The sequence below is a fragment of the Charadrius vociferus genome, unplaced genomic scaffold (genome assembly GCF_000708025.1).
Source record: "Charadrius vociferus isolate BGI_N301 unplaced genomic scaffold, ASM70802v2 scaffold105, whole genome shotgun sequence".
Taxonomy (NCBI): Eukaryota; Metazoa; Chordata; class Aves; order Charadriiformes; family Charadriidae; genus Charadrius; species Charadrius vociferus.
Genome location: NW_009648543.1, coordinates 915,159 through 934,685, shown reverse-complemented (window position 1 = coordinate 934,685; position 19,527 = coordinate 915,159). Strand labels below are relative to the sequence as shown.

Genomic DNA, 19,527 nt, shown 5'->3' with positions numbered 1-19,527 from the left:
AGTTCTACCCTTCTTAGCACTGTGGCTTGAAGAGCCCTACACAGCATTTCTCTGAAGCAGGTTTCATCCTAGGGATAAGAAGATGCGGATCCTAAGAAAATATTTTATTTTCCAGGGTCTGTTCTTCTACCCCAAATTCTTTCTCAGATTACTTAAAAGGAGTTTTTACTAAAATTATTTTATCATGCATTTTTCCCCCCTCCACTGCAAATGGAATTAAAAAGTGGTAATTTTAGAACCTCTATCCCATGGTAAGAAAAAAAAAAAAAAAATTCTAATACTGTTAGTAGCTGCAGTACTGGAAAACTGGAAAGCTCAGAACATCAAATTTACTTACAAGAAACAGAACCCTGTGAACGAGTGGTCTGCCAGGTACCTATCTTACATGCAGGATTAACATCCAGTCCAATCTACTGCAGTGTGTTCTGCTGCCAAAGGCATTTTCATAACCTGTATGCAGAAATTTCCTTCTAAGAGCCTGGTAGAAATTTACTTTGACAACTTCTTTCTTACCACTGAGGACATGATCAGAGTTAGGCCATAGGGATTTTTTAAATATTAGGATAGGGATTAATTGTTAGATTTATTTCCGAGTTTATGGAGCTAAATTAACGTAAGCAGACATATATATCCATCACATAGGTTTAGTCTCCCTCAGCTGAAAAAATGAGGTTGAAGACAGATGGAATTTGTTGAATCTAAAAGACCTAAACAGGAGGAGATAGATAAAGGAAGTGAAGAGGAAGACTTCTAAATAATGTCTCTGTCACTTTAGGACTTGTACAGTCCATATGATCTTTTCCTATCAACACCAGAAAAAGAAGATTTCCACTAGAGATAGAATTTTCTGGTATTGACCAAGCCAACTTCCACCTAAAAAAATAAACCACTGTTTGAACACGACAAAAGAAATACTCCGCAATCCACAGAGACAACAGGGTTTTCTCCTGCTCCAGCTAGACCCTCTGGAGCGACTGGTACGCACCACGCTGTGATGGGTATACTTACACGCCTCCTTGCTCGTGGTGCTGGCTCGGGTGTATTAGGAGAAGTGGATTCGTTCGGTGTTTCTGAGGTTGAGCTAAGAGATGAGTTACTGCTTGAAAGTTCTTTGTTCTGCCTTTTAGTTCCAAACGGCAAGAGAAAGGCCACAAAATCTGAAACATCTTTTTGCTCTTCTCTCTGAGAGTCTTGCTTAAGCTTGTAGGCCCGGTCATTAGCAATCACTTGGGACAACGGCATTCCAAAAGCCTGGGGAATAAATTCTGCAACAACAAACAAAATAATATTTACTGAACATCTGATATTTATTGAGTACAAAAAGAATTAAGTATTAAGCTGCTAAAAAGAAAACCAATCTGAAGTCCCTTTAAATATATAATAATTCCAATGAGGTACTGGACTGCATAATAATAATAATAATAATAATAATAATAATAATAATAATAATAATAATAATAACAACATTCAAACAATAAAATAATAGTGGAGATATGCCAGGTAATTGTAGCCCATGGTATCTGAATCCCGTTTCCAGTTGGATCCTGCAAGACATACCACGCAGAATTTGGAAAATCAACTGGGAGCACATCTAATTAACATCTTAACTTCCACTGAAAGCAACTGGAAGTCAGATACACCTTTGGCTACATCTAGATGGTGCAGAGGGCCATCAGAGGCTCCAGTAACCTAATCCTGGGACTGGGGAGCGTAGCTGGACCGTGCCGCAGCTCTCTCATGTTTCAGACCCCTTCACCATGTTTCTTTCTCACAAATGGTGCAGGGCACCAGGGTCAACGGGTATAGCCATGTGCGTGGGTCTCATTACAGGTCAGGAAGGTATGCACCTACCTGTACAGGGAGCTTGTTAAGTGCATCTACTATACAGACAACACCTTCAAGGATATGGTTTTAATTATATGCAAGAATTATACTACTTTAACATACTGGTAAGATTAAACCAGTTGAATAGTCGTATATCAGTATAAAGGTCCTTTATAACAGTACAAAAATATATACAGCCATATAGAAATACAGGGAAATACATATTTCTCTCAATTAACAAAAAGAACATAATCCCATCCCACATCAATGCAACTCTAATGTACAAAACCAGCATATACGTCAGGTCTCAAAGTAAAATGCTCAAACATTTAACACACCAGAAAAACGCTCCACAGTGAATCAGGCCAACAACTACTAATGCTGAAAGTTAAGTTTCAAATCTAGACCTATCTGAGATTAGTAGAATCAAAACCATTGGGTCCGACTGCAAACAAGAACTGTTTTGTGTTCAAATGGAAAGAAAACTAGCTACTGACTCTATTCATCCTGATGAAAATGGGTGCAACTTTTACCAAGTTCCAGCTTCAGACCTGCTTGTACCAGGAATAAATAAAGCACTAGAGACGAAAAGCACAATTTTTTTCCTTTTAAGTATGAAAAACATGAAAAAAATAACAACCCCCAAAACAAACCAAACAACAACAAAAATCCACAATCCAAACAAAAATCCTTATATATTCATCCTCTCTTTAGTCTAACTGACTGAAGGCCAAAGTTTCTCCTGGGACTAAAAGTCTGACTATATCTTTGATGACACTTTCAAATTTTATCTATGCTTGCATTATCATTAAGCTTAAAGTATGGCATTGAAAAAATGAGTACATTTTATGAATTTTGAATGAGGACAAGACTAGCCTATGATACTAAAGAGACAAGGATCCGTTTTTCTGATTTGATGAGAAACATTACTGCTCTTTAGAAGTATGAAATTTTAAGACATGAACTAACTTTGGTGGCCAGACAAAACTAAATCAGGAAGCAGAGCCTCCCATATCAAGCAAGTCTGAAAGTGACCTGTGAGTAGAATGACATCTAAAAGTGTCTGCATTTAATTTAGGACAAGAAAGAACATCATCACATGGGTATCAAGCAATGTGGGGATTGCCAGTTCCAGGAGTTCAGAGTCAGACCAGTCCCTCCTGCACCCAGTGGAGTGTGACTATAAAATGATGAGAGTATTAGTATTAAACATTTTTACTGTTCTGAATTATGCTCCCAATGAACATTTAAGACCACAAACTTGAAAACCACATCTGCAACGTGTCTCCTTCTGGCTGTGTAACCAGGTACTTTATACCTCCAGCATCCCTCCATCCACATTTCCTGAGAACAGCCACTGAGCCAAATGGAATCTTGAACCAGAAATATTGCTGGTTTTGTCTCACAGCCACTTGGTGCTTCAAACTGGGATGGGATAGCAGTATGTAGCCCAGCGATGCCCAACAGCATGCTGATGCCATTGATCCTACAGCACTAGGATCAACTAGGACAAGATCAACAGGAGACAAGATCTCAGCACTACTTCGTTAACAGAATTTCATTAAAATGACCCTCTCCCTGACTTCATTATGTAAAGGCTGGTATTTTGAGGTAGGTGTTGCTCCTCCTTGAAAACTCTCAGGTATGGGATGCCAGGTTTTTAATTGCTCTTGCTTGAGATGCCTGTAGAGCAAGGAAAGGACACTGAGCCTCTGCTCCAGGCTGCGTTGCTGTAGGCCTCCTTCTCAGAGGACATGAACCGCTTCCCCGATTTCTCAATGTCTGGCAGAGATGGGGAACTGGATGAAAACCAATTGGCTGATTTTCAGACTAAATACAGATGGAAGTGATGCTGGCTGGCAGTGTAACTACATTAAAGAATTGGCAAAACCAGTAACTTTTTGTTCGTTTGTTGAAATTAAGAGAATTGGTTGCACCCTCTGCAGACTGGCTACAGCCTCAAGTTCCCACCAAAACTACTCTCTGTGTGCCACGGGGGCTCGTGGTGGGAAGCATGTTTTGCCCACCACTCTTCAGAAGTATTCAATCACAACAATTTCCTTGTTGGACAGGTAATGTCACGTCCATTAGAGTGAATGCTAGCCCTTTTGACATTTCAGATTCATTAGAAAAAAAAGAAGAGTTGTAGTCACGCAAAGTATTTAGCAACCCATTGATGGGCAAAAAAGGGCACTGACTCAGATGTAGGATGTGTAGGTTTGAGGCTCGGGTCTCAGGATCAAGGTAAGAGTGGCAGCTGCCTATTTACTGCTGTAGGCTGGGATTCCCCACTGTTGGAGATGTTTCATTTGCTTGAAGAAGCATTCCTTAGAGCAGGGGCTCAAACTTTGGTTTGTTGTATATATACTAAGTGAGTACCAAAGGTACTAAGCTGGTTACTCTCTGTAAACCCAACAAAAATTTGATCACTTATTCAAGTAGGAGAGTGGGCAGCTTACAAAGAAATTTTGCAGAAAGCACCATGTAAAAATGTGAAACAACTTGGTAGACTGGGCAATCAGCTTGGAAACATATTAATATCCTTAGCCAGCAGCACATAAGGACTTGCCTTTTGATCCGTTCTGGTTTTTAGTGTTTACTGGCAAAGAAGACAATTTGCTATTTTGGAGAAGTACATAATTTCTCTTAACAGAAAGTCCATCTTGCAGCTGAGGGAAGTTTCTTAACTGGATTGAAACTGGTACGTTCCTAAGAAATCTTTCTGTGGTGGCAAATCAGCTTTTTCTAATAAAAAGTAGCATGTCATAGAGAAACTCCCAGCCAGATCAAATAAGAGTTTCAGTGACCAGAAATCCTTTTCTTTGGTGATCAAATGGTGATACCCAGGATGCTGACCCATACCATTAGCTTACTTGGCCTCATGCCACCCCATCCAAGTATAGTTTCAAAGACTTCTTTGAAGTTTCAGCTGCTGAAAGTTGCAGTTTCCATCCCACAAACTGTAACAGTCTATTAAGAACTAGTGAGGTCTATACTCTAGGCCCTAATGAGGCCTTCAATGCTAATAAAGTGAACAGCAAAAAATATAGCAACTTTGAATAGTCTCCTTAGCACTTTGAGTTTTTTTCTTAAGTACAGCTTAAGTGCTGGTTTTGAGCTGCTAAAGCCCTGTGACCAAGATCTACTGAGGTGCTTGTACTATTTCTCTTTAAATGATAGGAACAGAGTGGGAGACAGCTCAGAGAATAATCTGCTTTAAAAGATGGAGAGGGGTCATTAAGTCAACCTCCACAGCTAGCCAGACTGGGTAACACTGTTTTGTTAACTGAAATTAATTACTTTGGATCCGCAGAGAGAGTGATGGAAGCAAGAAAATAAGGAAAATGGAAACCTTGATCCATAATTGGAACGGCAAAAACTACTTTCATCTGAAGGTTCATCAAAATTCTGCACTGACTCCAGAAGACTCGAAATAAGACAATGTTCTCAGCATCAGTTCTGTGACTGAAACTTCCTTCTCCATCTAGTTGCAGCTCACTGACCTTCAAGGAATGACATAAGGCCTTCCCAATTACTTGGGCTTATTCTGCGGGTAGGCCTTTGGGTTTTGTTTTTGGTTGGGGTTTTTTGGGGTGGTTTTTGTTTGTTTGTTTGTTTGTTTGTTTTTTAAATTCAGAGGTTCTTCAGGCCTTTAGTTGACTTTAGTACAAAAAATGACTGTGTTGCTTAAAAAAACCTTTTGTATGCCTAGAGAGCATGAGAAACATTTTTGAAGTTTTTTAAAAAGCACAGCAGGGTGCTGGAAAGGCTTGGAAAAAACCACATTTCTGATAAATTATAATAAAAAAGAAACTTCATCTATTCAGCATTCTCCTTAGGCTGTGCCAAGGCACACTGACATCATGATAGGTTGAATTACTGAAGAACAAATGTAAACATTAAGAAATACCTCTAAATTTACTGAGTGTGGCTGTGAACTAAACATGGAAGATATTTTCAAGAATTCTGAACTAAAGAAAAATCGAACATCTACTGCTGCATCTCCATATGCCACAGAGTTACCAAGAAGGCCTTTTCTCAGAAACTCCAGCATACAGAGCAGCTCTGCTAAGGCCCCACAGATGAACCTGTCAAATATTTACATTCCACACAGAAACATCAGCAAAAGGGATGATTCTCAGTTGTTCAACAAATCACGTAACAAGTGATTATTATTTCTGAGCAGGTCTCTTAGTTCACCTGTAGGGCTTACTGGAACCAGGGCAAAATGGAGCTCGTTTACTGATAAAATATTCTAGGAGAAATCCTTTCTGGGAGCGATCTTTCTCAGGAATACCTGTGTGTAGGCATGCTTACGCTGACCCCATATCACTGGCAGGAGACGGACAAAAGGCTCTGCTTCTGCTGCCATCAAAATTAGCAGTGAATTTGTAAGGGAACAGTACCCAGCCGCCAGCATGCAGAGCATCCTGAGAATTTCTTATTCCAAGCAGCACTGACATTTTACTGCTCCTCCAGCCTGAGCACTGTTTGTCAGCAGCTAAAGCAAATGTTTGGAGATATACGTAGACGGCACAATTGAGAGTCATGATGGTCATTAATAACAAGGAGGCTGGGCAGAGGAAAGCAAAGACACTGAATGATGGAAGCTGAAAATATTGCTTAAATATCTGGGTGGAGTGCTGCTCTCCTGTTTAGTCTATTTACATCCGGCAAGTTTTGCTATATCCTGCTCTGGTGAGTCACTCAGAGATGTAAAAACAATTGAAAACACACTTGTTTTACAATTTTTCCCTTTTTAATGAGATGACGACAGACGTACCTGTCAAAAAGGACAAAATAAAGATATGAAACTCCTTTAAAGTGCATTCAATTCTACTTTAGTGTCTTTGTCAGCCTTCAGAAGTATAACAGTTTGCTGAAACTCTCACTAAACAGATAGACAAGTTGATTGATTCATCCATTTAAATAAAACGTGATGTTAGGAGAGTAAAAACTCCACAGATTGGACCAAGTCCTAAAATAGGAGTTATTAGATCTCCAAATAGTTCTAGATGACATGAGTACCATGTCCTTTTGGTTATGCTTTCTAAGCACAACCACCTGCTGAGGTGGGGTGGGTAAGAAGAGTCTTGAGCACAAACCAGAGAGAGGTACCTCCAGGTACCTCCTTGGAGAGAACAACTCAAGAAGTCTACACCCACCCTAGGGCAGTTCAGTACACATCAGTGCTAAAGGAGAGGGACTGTCAGGCAAGACCAAGGACGCAAATCCTCCCTGTTCTTTCTCAGGAGCTGCCCATGCACAAAGACACAACGCTGATCACACACACTAGGAGCTGCACAAGGTTGGTGCCTCGTGCGCCCTGCAGCAAGGCCTCCATCATGGGTCCCTGGTGATTGGCAAGGTGGCCTTTTTTTCCACCTCTGTGGCTTCCTACACCAGGTACATCTCGGTGATCTTTGGCTGCAAACCACACACAGGATCACACAGTGCCGTGCGATCATCAGGATTAACCTTCAGGAGCCTATCTAGCCAAAAAAAAAGACCTTTCAGGAGGCACGTATTCCAGGCAAGACCTAACAACATGGCCCCCTCGGCTGTTAGTTGTCCTGGTATGTGGGGTCTCCCAGGCTGGGATACAGGAAACTCAAACTGTTTGGAATTAATTATATACTCTTCAAATGGCAACTGTGCTTGTAAACGTGATGCTCAAGGGACGGAAATGCCGCTTGCACTAAAGCAGATGCAACTAATCTGTATAAAGTGTTCTGGAAATCGGCTTCCCTGCTTCACCTCCAATATCCTACGGCGTGGTTTTGCCATTTCCTCCTCACAATGGTGCAGCTGGGCTAGTTACAAAAAAAAACACCCAACAAAAACCCAAAAGAAACAGAAGGAAGGCATTCCTTATGGGCATGAGGACTAGGGACCTGTCCAGGTGGGTAAAGTCCGTGCTCCTGGCCTTTTGTGCCAGCACACCCGTGTCCACAGTGCAGAGTGTTTGTTTTGGACCGGTTGCCCAGAAATGGAAGATACTCTCTTTACAAAATAAATGGTAAAGCTTGTTAAAAAAAACACCATGGAATGGACCTGGATAATACTTCAGCTCGCTGTGACACATGCCAAGGGAGGGTAACTCTGACTTTGGGTGACACGGCAACCACTGTTCAGGGAAGGTGATGTGAGCACGGTGGGCTCATCCTTATGGAGACCGGCAGCACCGGGCTTTACGCTCTTCTTTCCAGAGCCCAGCTCATCACCTGAAAGCTGGGCAACGCTGTCCCTCCTAACTCCTGAAGCTGGAAGAGATGCTGGTGCTGCTGCTACGCACAGGGAAACAGCCGCCTTTCACCAACTGTGCCAGGCTAATGGCCCACACAGCACAATCCAGCGCCTTCCTGCTTGCTTACCCCCTCTGCCATCATGGATTAAGAGTCTGCTCAGCAGGTGTCTGTGGGGCAGGTGATCTTTAATAACTCAAGAGGGCAGAGAAGAGTACACCAGAAACAACGCCTGGACAGAACCCCTGAGAAGTAGGGCGCCATATGCTGCTATCTGGGCTATTTTTGCTCAAGGTTTGTTGTTGGCAACAAATAAGAGCCAACACGGTTTTCTTTTCACTCTGCTGATACAGCCTGGTTGGAAACACGACTCCTTCCAATGTCCTGGCCCTCTGCACACTTACTGACCAACCTGACACAACTGTCAATACAGAAGTCCTGAAGGAAGGAGAGAAATATAGATTGTTCTGTTTGAGTAGTGCTGGGGTATTTTCCCCTCAGGGGGCGCTCCTATAATATTTTATACATGGAGAGAGCATGTAAGACATCTCTATAAATAATAAGGCAGTGGAAGATGGGAGAAAGAGGATAAAAGCAGCAGGGGACACATTTGAAATGCCTGAAGTTAAAAGAAGGGAAAAAAAAAAAAAGGAATTAAAATTAAGAGAATCAGCATAGTGATTTTTAAAAATGCTTGGGTATAGTTAACCAGAAGATATGAGCAATGTGTAAAAACGGGAAGTAGATAAATATATACAAGGATGAGTAAGTACAAAGTGCTGACCTTTGCTGTGGGCAGCTACTGAGCCCAAAATGGCAAAGCGCACTCAGAAAATCCATTGGAATAAAAACAGAAAGTATATCCCCAAAGTTGGTAACTGAATGGAGTATAAATGCTATCATGCAAGGTAGATGCACAAAGAAATCCCTGAACAGAAATGTAATAGCAGAAAATAGTATTATCTATAAGTGTTCAACTAGTACAGCTGTGTAATTATAAGAAACAGAGGTCAGCTGAAATAAAATGAGGCAGCAAGGAAATCACAAAAAAGCACAAGGCAATGTAAGAAAAATTATTGTTTGAAAGATCTTTGGCAACAGAGAATTTAGAGGAATAAAGAGCAACTCCGGGTTAACCATTTGTATGCATCATCAAAGAAAGTTATCGCTTCTCAAGGCACTGCATCAAAGAGGCATTGGAGGAGTTCTGGAAGTGCAATTGCAAAGATCCACCAGGTTGGGGTGACACAGAAAAATTCAGTCTTTGGTGAATTATCAAATCAATTTATTATTGCTAAATCTGCTACTAAAATGAAAAACGTGAGAAGAAAAAGATAAAATGTATTTAAACTCTCAAAAGAGCTTCTAAATAGAAACTTGCAAAGTTGCAAAATCATGCTACCCATATGGGAGGAAAGATAAAATCTCTCAGTGCATCAAAAATTTGTGAGAGACAGGACATTTAAAAAAAAAAAAGGCAGTAAGTGGTTACCCATTTCCGATGCAGAAAAGCACCCCACAGACTGCTATGAAGATCAGTATCTGACCTATGCACCGAAAAGCAGGGAAGGTTTTGCACAGGACTATGTTGCTTTGCACTTTTAACTGCATGGAGAACTATGGGGGAAAAAGCCAAGGAAACTAAGCCACATAATGACTGATTAATTACACTTCAGCCAAATGTAATGCATTGACAGGAGCAATACAAGACAGATTTTTCCCCAAAGGTGGCTATGAAGTCATTAAATCTCTTCCTCAAAGACTCCTTCTGCATGTGAGCTCAGACCTACATCAAGTAATTCTCATAACAAATAAAAGATTTGGTACTTGCAATGCAACATGGGAGACCACCAGATTTATTCAAACAAATGTGTCAGGGGCCTTTCAGTTTTAGAATGATTAATGCAAATATTTTTCACAGCCATTTTTAAATCAAGAAGATAATAATCCCATATATGAAGTCACCAAACAAACAAAAATTAGAAGGAAAACAGTTTTTTTCCTGACAAATATCTAAAGTAACTTTGAAATGGGGATGTTCATTTTTAGAACGAATTTTAAAGTTCCATCCTTCCGCCAAACTACATTACAAGCAATAACACCAGAGTAACCAAATCACTCCTCTTGTTATAAATTTGTGCGTTTGTGTGTCTATTTGTGAAACTGAGGTGTTACTACTGAATTTTATTGCCACTTTTCCAGAAATTCTTTTCCAGGAGGAAACACAAAATTAGATGCACAATTATCTCTATGCAGAAAACTGCAATTTCAGAGACACTTTTCAGGTCTCAACATCTCGACTTAGTTCAAATGGATGCAAATTCCAGGTCAAGTCCAGTGGATTAGGACCCAGCCCATAAAGCTGATTAGTGTCCAAACAAAAGAGTGCAACCATAGCTGTAAACCCATGTCACATGGAGTCTATTAAAATCCAACTGATCATTAGCACTGAAGCGTTTATATATTTTAAACAACGGCTATTTTGCTAGGGTTAAAAAAAGAAAAGCAGACCAACTGACTTGCTTGGGCAGGGCTGGGTTCGTGTGCTTTGCAAATTGAAAGAGGAGAGTGCAAATGCAAGTAAACAACTGGATCATGTTATCCAGACCGCACTCTGCACTGGATGGTGAAAATGGGGAGAAAGAGCAATGAAGAAAAGATGCAGTCCTTTGACTCCTCCTTTTCTCCTAGGAAGTAAGCTTTCAGTTGAAGAGATCTGGGTTATACTAATGACAAATAGAAAAGATAAGACATATTTTTCAACTTGGAAACAAATACCTAGGCAGTACATCACATCAGTAACATTCTCCTATTCCCGAAAGTATACATTTAAGACTAAAGAAATCTCAGATGCAAAACTATGACCCAATCAGTAAATATGCACTCATTTTATTTTACCTTTGTCTCTGTTCTTCTCCTTCCCTAACGAATCCAGTTTCTTTCTTAATGATTTCTTCCTCTTTTGTCCATCTGTAAGAGGAAAAAAGAAAAAAAAAAAAAAAAGGAAGTTAAGTGAAGAGAAAGAATGCTGAACAAACTGCTGCACAAGTTGTAGGAACACAGAATGAGATGAACATGGCACTCAGAGTCAGGAAGGGTGTGGGGTACGTTTCACAAAGATTAGGGACTGTCACCATCCTTCAGCCCAAAGGAGTGTGCTTTGTTCACCCAAATGGCAAGGTTGTACTGGGGAACCAAAATGTATCCCACTGCATGCTGCTGGGCACACGTACACACATCTGGTGGTCACACAGCCCATCTGGCAGAATGCAAAGCTAATTCTGAAGACTTAACAATGGAAGTTTGGTGCTGGATGCTCTTGATAGCAAGGTACCATAAACTGAAAATGTACTGGTTAGCCCTCATCCGTGGTCACAAGACTGCAATTCAGGTGTGGAGCTGAAGGTAGTATTTGAAGAGGGATTACTAACTTCCAGAATAAATTCTGCGTACCAGTCATACCAGTTGGGTGATAGCTGACCACCTTTACATGACCCATCTGATGTGAACTCACACTGGGAGCTTGCAGTTTGGTACAGCATGTCCAAATTGGTTCAGATGGATTAAGAGTCTCAGAGAAACTATTTATCGGACACCCTATATGTCATTCAAGTTTTCACTAAGGTATTAAGGACCAAAGATTTTAAGAAACAGCATAGGCAGGTTCATTCTTGAAACAATTATGTCAAAAGTTTGGCTATCATTATTTCCTTCAGCAGCATCTTTTATAATGAAAAGTCAATAAAAATGCATTTTATTTATTAGGTCTCAACAAATACCAGGGATTAAGGCATAGGCCTGCTTTGACTTGCACTTGTTGAATTTTTTGAGTTCCAAAGCAATATAAAGGGTCTAACATAACTAATGCTAACATTAACACAGTCACCACTCTGGCTAAAGGTTAATGAACACGTACCTTTGCCTTACTGCTTTTGTAATATGGCAAAAACTCAAAAATGAACACATCATATCTGTGTTTCACTTTTATGGTAAGGTTACCAAATAATCTGCCTGAACATGTTTTTCTATTTATGTAAGCCAGTGTCTTAAGTGGTCTTTTACAGTATGGAACATATCACAGAGGAGTGAAGTGGATCTTTGTTGATTAGGGGTTGTGAGCGAACACAAGCTGTTTCCCCAACTCAACTCCTACTGGAAGCTGTGCCCAGAACATTAGTCAACAGACAGCTGGACAAATTCTGACATTTTCATACCCAGTTAATATCCTTTTAGTTTAAAATTAACATTTCTTTTTACCTTATGTAACTATGGCTTGATTGACTCCACTTACCTAATTGCACTCTGCATTTATTTAGAGCATATTTTCTCCCAGCACTCACTTAACTGTGATACTCGGTTCCTGCCTCTTGAGGTAGATTGTCATTTGCTGGTTATGTTAAGTCCCCTTTTTCCTCACCTGTTCCGGTGAGAATTCATCTCTCTGAAATAAAGCTGACTAGAATGGATAAGGTATTCCAGATGAGAGTTCAGCAATATAATGGTGGTAATTCATTGCCTGATACGGTCTATGATTAGATTTTCCTTTTTTTGTAGCGACATGACAGGTTCATAACTCAAAGTCATACTTTGATTGATTAATATGCCCAGTCTTTTCACACCTTCTGACATTTCCAGTTGATAAGACTGAGTTTATTACAGAAATTCTTTCACCTCTTGGCAATATGAATAGTGAGTAGCCTGCTTACGTACACCTGACAGTACCACTTGTTTTTATAGGGTTCCCTACTACCATTGTGCTCTGGCTTTACATATATAAAATAATTTTCAAATGATTTTTCATGTTATAAATTCAAATTACCGCTTCACAGTAGCCTTTTGATAGATGACTTACATTTCTTTGGAATCTTAGAGCCTTATTCTCCAAAGACCTATTTATTGCTATTCTGACATTCCACTGAAGTCTACTGGGACGTAAAAATGAGAACAAAAGTCTAAATTGGATATAAAATACAGTGTTTTGCTATTATACCCACACAATGGCAAGTTCTGGAGTGTTTTAGTGCCGCATAGTCAAATGCAACAGAAATAGAGGAAAAACAAATGCTATTCAACGTTGAACACCGGAACAAACGGCACCCGTATCCACATGGAAAACAGGTTAAGGACTTCTAGGGCCAAACTATCAATGTCTTCTCATGAACCTTGTTCTTAATGGGTGATTCTTTCAACTCCAACAGTGAAGTAGTTCTTCAGTAAATGACAGGCTGAGACAACATTTGTGCATTTGTCTCTGCAAACCTTGAATTTTAGATACAAGTGACCCAGAGCAATCTAAGAAGCAGGAAGCAGTCCTGGAGATGGACAAAACAGAAAATACAGACAAGAGTCCACTCTACGCACTGCTGAGCAAAGAAAGAGGCCACAGAGCAACCAAAGAGAGACACTCACCTTGGGGAAATAGGTGCAGTTCCACTGAAGGCAGTGGAGCTATGACCATTTACATTTACAGTTTACCCCATGGCAAGAAAAAAAGAGTTGCATATGAAAATAAGACCGAGAGGAATCTCAGTGAAAAGCTAAAGCTTAGGGGTTCTGCCAAGAGCTCTGAGGTCAGTTCCAGTTCTCCTCCTTCCCAGCAAAAGACGTGATTAATTACAATGTATATTCTGTAAAAATAAATATGTTTTGAAATGATTGTTGATTCAGGTTACATCAGGCATGAACACTGCTAAAATATTCACAATGTGCTAAAAGACTTATGCAACTCAAGCAGTTTTACATCTTAAATGAACTCAATTCACAATAATAATACATAGTACTCATCTGCAGTGTGTTTTGAGAATATAATCAATATCCAAAGCATTCTTGGGAAACAGGCAAAGCATTGCTACCTGTGCATAATACCTACTGTACATTTTAAAATTATTTAGCAAGTATTTATGCAAAATTGTATCATATCAGCACAAAGTGCTATTAAATATGGACTACTATTTTAATTTGCAGTTTGGAAACGTTTAAACCACAAAGTGATTAATGCTGTTGGGCTTTTATCCAGCCTGTTGTGTATGTAATTATCACTTAATGTCTTCTTCCTATAGATCAACAAAGTACTGCTCCTCCAACAGATTCAACTCAAGAGTATCCGCAAGACAAAGACAACAACTGTCAAAGTGTAGGAAGCTGCATTTTTACTTTGTTGACCCATTTTGTTTCTCTCTGCAGAACACCCACCTAGGCAGCTGTGTAGATCAGTTCTGTCAGAAATGAACTTGGTTCGTTCAATGCTTACTAATTTATATGTTTGCTGCATTTTTCACTCCAATGCATATATCACTCTGAGCATCTATATATTAAGACTAGCCTGATGAATATTTCAAAGACCAAGAGTCTAGAATCAAACTCTTCAGTGCATACTAAATTGCTACGCGACCCGTTTTTCCAAAGTGGTGAGCACTTCCAGGTTCAGTTAATGCCAAAAAGACTTTTCTATTTGAAAAATTAGGTCACCTTTTTAGGACTCTGTTGGTGAACCACAGCCTATGGAATACAAGAATATTTGCACTGATATAGTAATTTTGGACAAGAATTGAGGAGTTTAACTTCTACGATTATGTTTGAAATTTTGGGCTACGGTTGAAATTCACCTGCAGTGTCATCATGGACACCATTTATAGCCCATTTTGAGGCCTAAATTTCCCTCTAAGTGAGGCCATGGTTCTAGAAACTAGGTAATAAAAAGCCATTTTCACACTGAGGATATATAAATTTTAGCTCTAAAAGTCAAAAAAGGGAAAGAAAGAGAACTTTGCATTTCTTAATGACAGATTGGTCTATTGCTTTGCACAAGACCACCTACCAACACTACGTATGACTCTAAGAGAGAGAGTGCGGTCACTGAATCCTGTTGCTATTATTTTCTTCCCATACCGCTTTACTCATTTAGAGTTGTGGAAATCAACAAGTCTATTTGGTAGGTTCCTCAGCATAAACAAAAGCATCACAAATTAGGTATGGGGAATTTATTCAAGATGATACAGTTAGTGGCACACCTGAAGTTAGCATTCAGGAACTCTTTGCCACCAGTTTCATATTATAGCCACTATACTGTGAAGCCCTAATCCACTATGTTTTTCATAATTAAAAAAGTACAGCAGCACTGGAGCTTTCTACATCATTTTTATGACACTGTTATAGTATTGGGCTTCAGACCATGGAAAGGACCCTGTCAGTAAGCTTGAAGTGAACCTGTTATAAAAGTATGACTCTTCAGCACTTTATTTCCTTATACATGGGCTTGTAGGATTATCTATAAGAATGGATGTTCCTTTTATGTTACTTACAAGCAAGTTTTTGTTAATCGAAAACATAAGTCAGAAATTCCTCCAGAGACTTTAAACTAATTTAACTCAGTGGGTTTTTGAAAAAAAGAGATCTTCTGTTGCTTACGAGGTTACTGAGTAAAGAGAACTCCCCTCTCCATCTATTGGCAACTTTGCTTATGAGAATTGTGTTTCTTGTCCATTTAGGGAAGAAAATTTGTCGTGTTCTACAATTAAGGGTTATTTTCACACAGTATAAAGAGGGGAGTTATGTGAGAGATGAATATCATACCCATAGCTCATTTATGAAAACAGAAACGGATTAAAAAGTATATATTGTGAGATTTCTAAAATACTTCTTCACAGTAGTTACATTCATGGCCGTTTTCCCTTAATAGGCATTAGTAATTGGATCTAATTGCATTTGAAGAAAAAAAATAGAATGTGTTTTTTTGAAAGTGCAATCCACTCCTGCTTGAAAAATATTACCAATGTGACCACAAAGCACCAAGTTTGACCTCTCTTGAGGACTTGCCGGTTCACTTCTCTCATCGGGAGCGACACATTTCCCAAGTGCCAGCCTCCCCCACTCAGCCCGCCAGCTGAACGTCAGGCTGCAGTCTCTCTTGCCTGCACAACCCTGCAAGTAATAGAGACTCTGCAATCAGAAGGCACTGCTAAATTCTGTTGACAGAGCACAATAAAGGCGAGACTGCGCTTCATTCATTGACAGTGGCACTGTGTTTGTGGTTGAAGTCGCTTCTTTGGGTCACTATACAAAGCGAATTTGCTTCTGAATGCACACTTGGAGCTGCTCTACTGAAGAAGAGGGTGCTGGTTTTACTTAGCCATTTCTGTCACTATGAATGTCCATCTTGAAATATTTCTTTAGATTAATTTCTTGTTGAAATGCCCTGTCCCCACGCAGTAACTTCCAAAGCACTACCAGCTGCAGCACAAATGGAAGGTAAACAATTTCAACCAGAGAATCAGGAGCTACAGATTTTGGCGCATAAAGCAACATGAAAACAGAAGGGCTGAGGCTACAGGTATTTCTCATCAGTCTCCTTTTCACCTGTCCGCAACACTACACACACAAGGAGATCTCCATCAGAAATACAGATTATTTTACTCCTTCTGGAGCCTTAGACTATCTCTCTGTTTCTCACACTGCTTCTCCTTATGGCCTACATTGCTCTCTTTATTTCACTTTGACTTAAATCAGCACTCCTTTGTGCTTGTCAGCCTGCAGCTGATGGAAGAAAAGCCATATTCGTTCAAGTGCATCCCTTAGCTGTAGCCGTGCCCTTCCAGGTGGCAGCCAGCTCACACGTGCTCACCTCAGCCCACAGAGCCAGGACCCAGCTGCCCACCACAGGCACCACAAATGTGCCCGGAGGCAACATCCCTCTCAGCTGCCGCTTTCTCTGATGCAGCAAACACGCTTCAGCATTTCCCTCTCTGGGAAGTTCCCGCTGAATGCGTTTATGGCAGAAGAAACAGCATGGAAAGGGAAGAGCTGAAGTCAAAGCCCCTTCTTCAGGAGAAGGGTTGCAGCTCCCTGTGGGCTGTGCACAGGGGGGACCAGAGACGGAGTGTTGCCACCCTCTGGGCAGAAGCCTGACCCAAACCCTTCTCAGGGCAATGATGAGAAACTGGGTGAGGTGTGGGAAAAGCTGACTGCGCAGGAAACGATGTTCTCAGCAATCCACAGTGTATGCAACACCGCTACTTGAGGAAACCTACAACCATGAGACAAACGTGTGCTTTCCATGCTCTTCTTCCTTATCCCATCAGACTCTTTGGTAGCCCGCGGTTACTGCATCTTCTTCGGATACAGGCTTCAATCCCTTTGGGCTAAGGCATTGCTGATGGTAAAAATGAAACACGGAGGAATGACAAAGTCCAAATGTGCAGGTTTAAGTGATGCAGCTGCTGGAAGTTTAAATCCTGCGTTATACACAATCTTTTTACCATAGCACAGTAAGAATTTGGTCATACTGTTATATGAATTATACTATTTATGTAGGAAGTATTCATAAGATGCCATGGAACCTGCCTAGAAGCCAAAACTGCTGGAAACCTCACCTGCTTCAAAAGAAAGCTGCATCCCTACAGGGACCTGAGTTTTATTAATCAAATAACACTTTACAATAACTTTTTGTGATTCTGATACAAATTAAAAAACAAAACAAAACCAAACCAATCCTCCTTGCCAGGTATTAATAGATTTTGGATGCTGCGCATCTATTCTGAAAGCAAAGTTGATGCAACAATTTACACCAGCTGAGCATCTTATCAGTAGAATGTCCTGTCTTTTAGAAAAACACACCTAAAAAGTGTAGTCCCAAACTAGAATCAAAATTGATAGAGTGAAAAATGCACCATTTCTATTGAACCTTATTCTCAAGGTCTATTTATATCGGAAAGACTCATGTCCCAACTCGCTGAATAAAAAATGTCATGTGTTGGAAAACAGCAGGCTACAGATATAGACTATAACTGTAATGACATAGGTATGAACCTTCTTCACAAAAAAGAGCTTACTTTGGGCAATGCTCTAATTCAGATAGAAAATACCACTCAATTCCTGTGGACAGAGGAATCATAAGAAAATACGACATTTCAGCTCCACTTGCCTACACCTTCCCTAGCGTACGTAAGGTTTTAAATAGTCTCCAAGTATATATGTTGGAAGAAAATAACTACTTTGGTATTTTTAAATATGTTCTTCCGTGATTCCGGCTGCCAGCGGGGGTTAAACCATAACAATCCTTTTTGGTGCCCAGCCTGGGGCTCAAAGTGTTTAAGGTAATGACAGGTTTGATTGGAATGTACTAGATCAAACTTATAGCTGTTACTGATGTTTAGCTATTAACTGGCAGGCTCCTGTGCTTACCATGAGGCTTGCTTGCCTTACTGTATATTAGAGTCTAGTGCTTGTTAATGGCTGCTTTTTGCTTTTGCTGCTTGCTGTACTGCTTAACATCTTACTCCGTTGTACCTGGGAACATTTTGATAACAGCGACGGTGATGCGCCTGGGCTGGCACACGGCCAGAGCATCACTGCTGTACTGGACAGGCTGAAACTCCAGTGTGAACTCCAGTAGAAGGGACTGTGACCCATGGATGAGTCCACACGGGAGCTGGACATACCCAAAGCATGTTTGAAAACATCAAACCCCAAACAAATAACAAACAGGAGCCTTGATGCTGTAGTTTGAGATAGGAAAGATACAAATAACAGCTCTAAAATTGCCTTCAGTCCACTGGGGGCAGGGGAAAATTGACTGCCTCCTGGCATCAGTTACCTAAATAAAAAGTCATTTTATAATATGGAAGGGGAGAGTAGTTCGATGCCATTCCTAGTCAAAGTGAATCTTGATTTGATAAGAAGGAGAAGAATTACCTTTAATCCCCACAGTACAGCGTAGGCTGGGGGCAAGACCAGACAATAAATTGCTGGCATTTAGCTGGCATTGAACTTTTTGTGTATTGATAGGCTGGCTTGCATGCCTGTAGTGGCAGATGAAGCAGCAACCAGGTTTCCTTACATCTCCCTTAGAGCTTTCCCCCACGTTGTTCTCACAGTGAGCATGGGTTGAGCTCTTTAAATGAAGAGGAAATTCCTCCAACTCTCTGGAACTCAGAGGACCCGCAGGAGGTCCCAGAGGTGGTTCGGGGCACCCACGGGCATCCACTGTCTTTCTGACCATTGCTTTACTGTTATGAACCCTTCATACAAGTCTTTCTTTGGACTGTCACCTTAAAGAAGGAGCTATGCAAGAAAAGAAAACAGCCTTCATAACTTGCTCCCTCCAGGACTAATTAAACCAATGCACAATACTCCTGCTCAAAGCCTTGATGAAGAAATGAAAGGAGACGGGAGCCTTTAGTGCAAGGAAGTGAAATCAAGGTGCAGAAGGTCTCTCACTAGACAGGTTGGTTGCCTCAATCATTGAGATGCTATCCCTTTGAAAAACAACCAACGGATCTTCCTTCTAATAATGTTTCATTGTAACAATTAATCCGTCCTCTGTATCATCAACCATCTAGCTTACATACTTTTTTATTAATGAAAAGGAACAGGTCTTGAAAATGTAAACCACAAAGATAAAAGGCACGATGAGCTCTGCACAGAACACTTGGGTTGATTTCCTGCACAGAAATAGAGCCAC

At 40.4% G+C, this 19,527-nt stretch overlaps 1 protein-coding gene across 1 annotated transcript in view; it reads right to left on the bottom strand.

The window, feature by feature from the left end:
• ARHGAP6 (Rho GTPase activating protein 6) overlaps nt 1-19,527 on the bottom strand; it is a 128,541-nt gene that overhangs the window by 33,612 nt on the left and 75,402 nt on the right. Inside the window, exons 3-4 of the mRNA XM_009885952.1 lie at nt 10,968-11,039; nt 1,009-1,265 (exon numbers count right to left, since the gene is read on the bottom strand). Coding sequence (XP_009884254.1) covers nt 1,009-1,265; nt 10,968-11,039 — 329 coding nt within the window. The remainder of the gene's footprint in view (nt 1-1,008; nt 1,266-10,967; nt 11,040-19,527) is intronic.